We start from the raw sequence: 7,420 nt of genomic DNA, 5'->3' as shown, positions 1-7,420 counted from the left end.
AGCCCAGAAACGAGCCCTCTCAGTCAGCTGGTGTTGGACCTCACCAACCAAGCTGACACCAGCACTGCTTCAAAAGAAAGAATTCCAATAAACAAAATCATGAACCAATCAAAGGACTCATATATACAACATTGGAAAAACGAAACAAAATCCCAAAAACGAATAAATTGCTATCTGACCCTAAACAGAGAATATGAATTGGCTGAATATCTCTACTCTGTCAGCGATACGAAGCAGAGACAGATCCTTACCAAGTACAGGCTGAGTGACCACCGATTGGCAATAGAAACCGGCAGACATAAAAAGACATGGCTACCCAAAGAGGAGCGTGTATGTGGTCACTGCACGACAGGGGAGGTAGAAACAGAGATGCACTTTCTCCTTTACTGTGATAAATATTCCTCACCAAGAGATTCATTATTCACAGAAATGACTACATTTATTCCAAATTTTAACTTATTAAACCCAGAGGAAAAACTAAAAATACTCATGGGCGAAGGAGCAATGGCTCCTCTTGCAGCCAAATATGTATTTGCCTGCCATAGCCTGAGAGACACTGAATAATAACATCTGCATAGTAAGCAGTAACTTACTTATTATTACTATTATTGTTATTACTATTATTATTGTTGTTTATCATTCCAAATAGTAGTGGTATGGGTGGTAATGTTAATGATAGCAGTTTAATGATGGTGGTGGTGGTAGTAGTGGTAATGATGATAGTAGTTGTAGTACCGATGTAATGGTGAAGATGACCGTTATTTAGTTATAAGTTAGTTATAGTTTCATTTTTCTATTACATTACATTCGATTATTGACTGTTACCATTTTATTGTTACTATTTTTATATTTAATTTTGTATTATTATTTACTGCCATTCTATATTATTATTTGTCATTGTTTATAATTTTATTACAATGTATATTGTATACATTGTTGCTTTGGCAATATTGACACAATGTTTTTCATGCCAATAAAGCAGCTTGAATTTGAATTTGAATTTGATAGACAGAGAGAGAGAGAGACAGACAGAGAGAAAGACAGACAGACAGAGAGACAGAGAGAGAAAGAGAGAGAGACACAGACAGAGACACAGACAGAGAGAGACATAGAGAGAGAGACAGACAGAGAGAGAGAGATGGACAGAGAGAGAGAGAGAGAGAGAGAGAGAGAGAGAGAGAGAGAGAGAGAGAGAGAGAGAGAGAGAGACAGAGAGACACAGAGAGAGAGAGAGACAGAGAGAGAGAGGGACAGAGAGAGAGAGAGAGAGACAGAGACAGAGAGAGAGAGAGAGAGAGAGAGAGAGAGAGAGAGAGAGAGAGAGAGAGAGAGACAGAGAGACACAGAGAGAGAGAGAGACAGAGAGAGAGAGAGATGCCCACCACAGCCAGCGCAGCACAGACCACCCCAGCCCAGCTTCAGAGCCACCCAGATGAGGCCTACCACCCCCCTCCTCCCCACCGCAGACCCACACCTGGAGGAGCCACAGCCCAGCAGGCAGAGCTACGCACAGGCTGTGAGAGGAGCAACTGGCCCAGCCCCCACCAACCAAATGAGTGACATTAAACAAATGCTGAGTCTACTATGCTCACATGTGATGGGCCGAGGGTCATGGTAAGATGAGCACAAGAACTCCACCATTCTCACACTACATCCACCCAAGTGGCATGACACAAATTCTATCTTAAATGATAAACAAATCACATTTGCAAAATAAGAGTTTACTTTAATTGAAAAATCCTATTTTAATGGTTCTTCTTGGATTGTGAGTGTTTGTCTCATTTTGAAAGGTAAAGAAAAGAGAAAAAAAAAAAGTTATGAAGTCTTTTTACGTTGCATGTTGGAATATACAAGGATTGAAGTCCTCTGCTTTTGGGCTAAAGAGCAGAAACCCAGACTTCCTGAAAGAAATTGATGATGTTGATATTTTAGTACTACAGGAAACATGGTGCAGAGGTGATGTTTCCACTGGCTGTCCACTAGGTTATAGGGAGATAATCATACCATCCACTAAATTAAAAGGAATCAAACAGGGCAGAGACTCAGGGGGAATGCTAATATGGTATAAATCTGAACTAATTAATTCAATCGAATTGATCAAAACAGGAGAATTCTTTATCTGGTTAAAAATCAACAAGGAGGCTATCTTGACAGATAAAAACGTCTTCCTCTGTGCCACATACATTCCCCCCTCAGAGTCACCCTACTTCAACGAAGAGAGCTTCTCCATTCTAGAGGGAGAGATTAGTCACTTTCAGGCCCAAGGCAACGTACTGGTCTGTGGAGACCTGAATGCTAGAATAGCAGAAGAACAAGACACTATTAACAGTCATGGGGATAAACACCTACCAGGAAGCAATAACCTTTCCCTCCCCACATACCCCCACAGAAACAACTATGACAAAGTGAAAAACAAAAATGGATTACAGCTCCTGAGGCTCTGTCGAACACTGGGTCTGTACATAGTCAATGGCAGGCTGAGAGGAGACTCTTTTGGTAGGTACACCTACAGCTCATCCCTTGGCAGCAGCACTGTAGACTACTTCCTCACCGACCTAAACCCAGAGTCTCTCAGAGCCTTCACAGTCAGCCCACTAACACCTCTCTCAGACCACAGTAAAATCACAGTGTATCTGAGAAGAGCAGAACCCAACCATGAAGCATCATGGCCCAATAAATTACATGGTACTAAACAAGCCTATAGATGGAGTGCAAACAGTACAGACATCTACCAAAAAGCAATTAGTAGCCAAAAAATACAATCTCTCCTGGACAACTTTTTAGCCTTAACATTCTCCTTCAGCAATGAAGGTGTAAATTTGGCCGTTAGGAACATAAACTTTATATTTGACAAATTAGCCTCCTTGGCTAATCTAAAGAAGCATAAGAGCAAACCAAAAATAACAGATAATGAAAAATGGTTTGATAATGATTGCAAAAATCTAAGAAAGTCATTGAGAAATATATCTAATCAAAAACACAGAGAACCAGACAACAAAAATATACGCCTTCAATATGGGGAAACACTGAAGCAATACAAACGCACCCTAAGAACAAAAAAGGAACAGCACATTAGAAATCAGCTGGATGGAATTGAGGAATCCATAGAATCAAACCACTTCTGGGAGAATTGGAATAAATTAAACAAACCTCATCATGAGGAGTTGGCTATCCAAAATGGGGATATGTGGAGAAATCACTTTGCAAACCTCTACAGCAATATAACAAAGAGCCCAGAACAAAAAGATATACAAGAAAAATTACAAATCCTTGAATTAGCAATCAAAGACTATCAGAATCCTGTGGATACCCCAATTACAGAAGAAGAATTATTGGAAAAAATATGCAATCTCCAACCCAAAAAGGCCTGTGGTGCTGATGGGATTTTAAATGAAATGATCAAATATACAGACCACAAATTCAAATTGGCTATACTCAAACTCTTCAACATTATCCTCACTGCAGGTATTTTCCCCGATATTTGGAACCAGGGACTGATCACACCAATCTATAAAAATGGAGACAAATTTGACCCAAATAATTACAGAGGAATATGCGTTAACAGCAACTTGGGGAAAATTCTCTGCAGTATTATAAATAGCAGACTACATCATTTCCTTGACGAACACAACGTCCTGAGCAGAAGCCAGATTGGATTTCTAAAAAATTATCGTACAACAGACCACATTTACACCCTCCACACTCTAATTGATAAACAAGTTAACCAAAACAAAGGCAAAATCTACTCGTGTTTTGTAGATTTCAAGAAAGCATTTGATTCAATTTGGCACGAAGGTCTTTTTTATAAACTAATAGAAAGTGGTATTGGAGGGAAAACATATGATTTTATTAAATCAATGTACACTAAAAACAAATGTGCGGTTAAAATTGGCAACAAGCAAACAGACTTCTTCTCTCAGGGGCGGGGAGTGAAACAGGGCTGCCCAATAAGTCCAACATTATTTAACATCTACATGAATGAATTGGCAAAAACATTAGAAGAATCGACAGCACCTGGTATCACCCTACACAACACTGAAATCAAGTGTCTGCTGTACGCAGATGACCTGGTGCTGCTGTCTCCCACTAAAGAGGGGTTACAGCAACACCTAGATCATCTTCACAGGTTCTGTCAGACTTGGGCTCTGACCGTTAACCTAAAAAAAACAAATATAATGATATTCCAAAAAAGGTCCGGAAATAAGGATGACAAATATAAATTCTATTTGGACACAGTTCTATTAGAACACACCAAAAACTACACATATCTAGGACTAAATATCAGCAACACAGGTAGCTTTCACATGGCTGTGAATGAGCTGAGAGACAAAGCAAGAAGAGCATTCTATGCCATTAAAAGGAACATCAAAATTGAAATTCCAATTAGAATCTGGCTCAAAATTTTTCAATCAGTTATAGAACCAATTGCTCTATATGGCAGTGAAGTATGGGGTCCACTCTCTAATAATGAATTTACTAAATGGGACAAACATCCAATTGAAGTATTGCATGCAGAGTTTTGCAAGACTGTATTGCAAGTACAAAGAAAAACTCCAAATAACGCATGTAGGGCAGAATTGGGCCAATATCCCCTCCTCATTCGAATAGAAAAAAGAGCCATCAAATTTTACAACCATCTAAAAACAAGTGACCCTAAAACATTCCATCACACAGCTCTACAATGTCAAGAGATGAAACCAGAGAAGAGTCCCCTCAGCCAGCTGGTTCTGAGGCTCAGTTCACCAACCCAAACCAACCCCATAGAGCCTCGGGACAGCCCTCAGAAAATCTGGCCCAACCAAATCATCACAAAACAAAAAGAAAAATATATAACCTATTGGAAAGACACCACAAAAAATCAAAGTAAACTTCAATGCTATTTGGCTCTAAACAGACAGTACATGGTGGCAGACTATCTGACCACTGTGACTGATAGAAAACTGAGGAAAACATTGACTAGGTACAGACTCAGTGAGCACAGTCTGGCTATAGAGACCGGTCGTCACAGACAAACCTGGCTGCCCAGGGAGGACAGGCTGTGCTCACTCTGCTCCAGGGGAGAGGTAGAGACAGAAGTGCATTTCCTACTACACTGTGACAAATACTCAGACCTAAGAGCATATTTCTTTCCCAAAATTATAATTCAATACAAAGAATTTGAAACTATAAAAGATGAAGAAAAATTCAAATATTTGTTGGGTGAAAAGCCAAAATGTGCAGTTTTGGCAGCCAAATATGTGTCCTCCTGCCACAGCCTGAGGGACAGCCAGTGAAAAATGCAAAGAAATGTTGATAATATTTCCCATTTAGCTTAGTTTTGTTTTGTCTTTCGTACCAGGTCATGTGTCTTCTCAGTCATGTTGACACTGGTCTACTACTGTTTCTTTAATGTATTGTTGTTCTGATTAACATTGTTGTTGTAGCTGTTATTAATGGTAATCCCATGTCCACTACTACTATTATTACTACTGTTAGTCCCACCATTTATTTATATATAAATATATATATATTTTGTGTATATATATACATATATATTTTATTTACATTTTTCGATATGTATACTTTGACAATGTAAGTAATAATAACTTGCCATGTCAATAAAGTCAATTGAATTGAATTGAATTGAGAGACAGAGAGAGAGAGAGACAGAGAGAGAGAGAGAGAGAGACATAGAGAGAGAGACAGACAGAGAGAGAGAGATGGACAGAGAGAGAGAGAGAGAGAGAGAGAGAGAGAGAGAGAGAGAGAGAGAGAGAGAGAGAGAGAGACAGAGAGAGAGACAGAGAGAGAGACAGAGAGAGAGAGAGAGACAGACAGACAGACAGAGAGACAGACAGACAGACAGAGAGAGAGAGAGAGACAGACAGACACAGAGAGAGAGAGAGAGAGAGACAGACAGACAGACACAGACAGAGAGAGAGAGAGAGAGCTGGGAACATTTGTAGGACACATGATAAGAGCTGAGGAACTAAAGGGAGGTTCTGGGAGCTTACCCACGGTGGTTCCATCCAGCCCCATGATGCATTTCATGGCTCTCAGGATCTGTTCTGTGACGGGAGGAGACATGGCCGAGGCGTACACCGCACTGTGGGAGTGGCTACGCAGGTAGTCAACCAGCTCCTAAAAGAGAGCGAGAGGGAGAGGGAGAGAGAGAAGAGTGAGTGAGAGAGAGTACAGTATATAACATTAGAGCCATGAATACACGTACTGTATATATGTGATGGGAGGAGACGTGGCCGAGGCATACACCACAGTGTGGGAGTGGCTACGCAGGAAGTCCACCAGCTCCTGTAATACAGACCAATCACAGGGCAACATTACACTCTGTGGGAGTGGCTACGCAGGCACACACTAAAAACAAATGGTTCTATATAGTGCCAAATAAGGGTTCTTTGGCTTCTATCCATAGCAGAACCCCTTTTGGTGCTATAAAGAACCCTTTCCTAAGGTTCTATAAAGAACCCTTTCCTAAGGTTCTATAAAGAACCCTTTCCTAAGGTTCTATAAAAAAACTTTCCTAAGGTTCTATAAAGAACCATTTCCTGAGGTTCTATAAAGAACCATTTCCTGAGGTTCTATAAAGAACCATTTCCTGAGGTTCTATAAAGAACCATTAAGGAGAATGGTTCTATAAATAACCTTTCTCAATCTTAAAGGTTATTTGTAGATCATTTCGTACTATAGAACCATAGAGGGTTTAATTCTGTTTTGCCATATTGTGATATTGTTAAAATTCTATAGTTGTTATTATTGTGTTAATAGTTGTCTAGTTGAATCAGGTGTGGTAGCTCTGGAACAGCTGGGGGTCCCTGAGGAGAGAACTGAGACCCACTGACTTAGTCAACTGTTCTCAAATGACACGAGACCATAATGTGAGTCTTTCAGAAGCCATAGTCATATATAACATGTAATGGCATAACACGACACATTAAATCAACTGGAATGACACTCTCTCGGGTTGCACAAAGAGCTGTAAGCAAACCACGTCCCAAAATATTCGAATGAGCTGCCGCCCCTACATTTTAACTATCACTAAGAGAGGAAAGAACCCTTTTCTAATCTGTAACGGGTTCTTTGAGTCATTACGGTTCCACATAGAACCATCACCCTTCCAAAAAGAACACTTGAGGAACCATATACATATTTTCTTAGTGTGAAGTCCACCAATTGAGAGCTCAACGGTGGACATAACAGGTAGACCTAGTTACTATAATAGACCACTAGAGAGAGCTCAACATAACAGGTAGACCTAGTTACTATAATACACCACTAGAGGGAGCTCAACATAACAGGTAGACCTAGTTACTATAATACACCACTAGAGAGAGCTCAACATAACAGGTAGACCTAGTTACTATAATACACCACTAGAGAGAGCTCAACATAACAGGTAGACCTAGTTACTATAATACACCACTAG

At 40.1% G+C, this 7,420-nt stretch overlaps 1 protein-coding gene across 1 annotated transcript in view; it reads right to left on the bottom strand.

Annotated features, from left to right (window-relative positions):
• sptlc3 (serine palmitoyltransferase, long chain base subunit 3) overlaps window positions 1-7,420 on the bottom strand; it is a 117,853-nt gene that overhangs the window by 19,018 nt on the left and 91,415 nt on the right. The window contains exon 9 of the mRNA XM_071391327.1: window positions 5,994-6,120. Coding sequence (XP_071247428.1) covers window positions 5,994-6,120 — 127 coding nt within the window. The remainder of the gene's footprint in view (window positions 1-5,993; window positions 6,121-7,420) is intronic.

Source organism: Salvelinus alpinus, chromosome 3 (assembly GCF_045679555.1).
Source record: "Salvelinus alpinus chromosome 3, SLU_Salpinus.1, whole genome shotgun sequence".
In the NCBI taxonomy this organism is placed as follows: Eukaryota; Metazoa; Chordata; class Actinopteri; order Salmoniformes; family Salmonidae; genus Salvelinus; species Salvelinus alpinus.
This window is presented reverse-complemented; position numbering and strand designations above follow the sequence as displayed.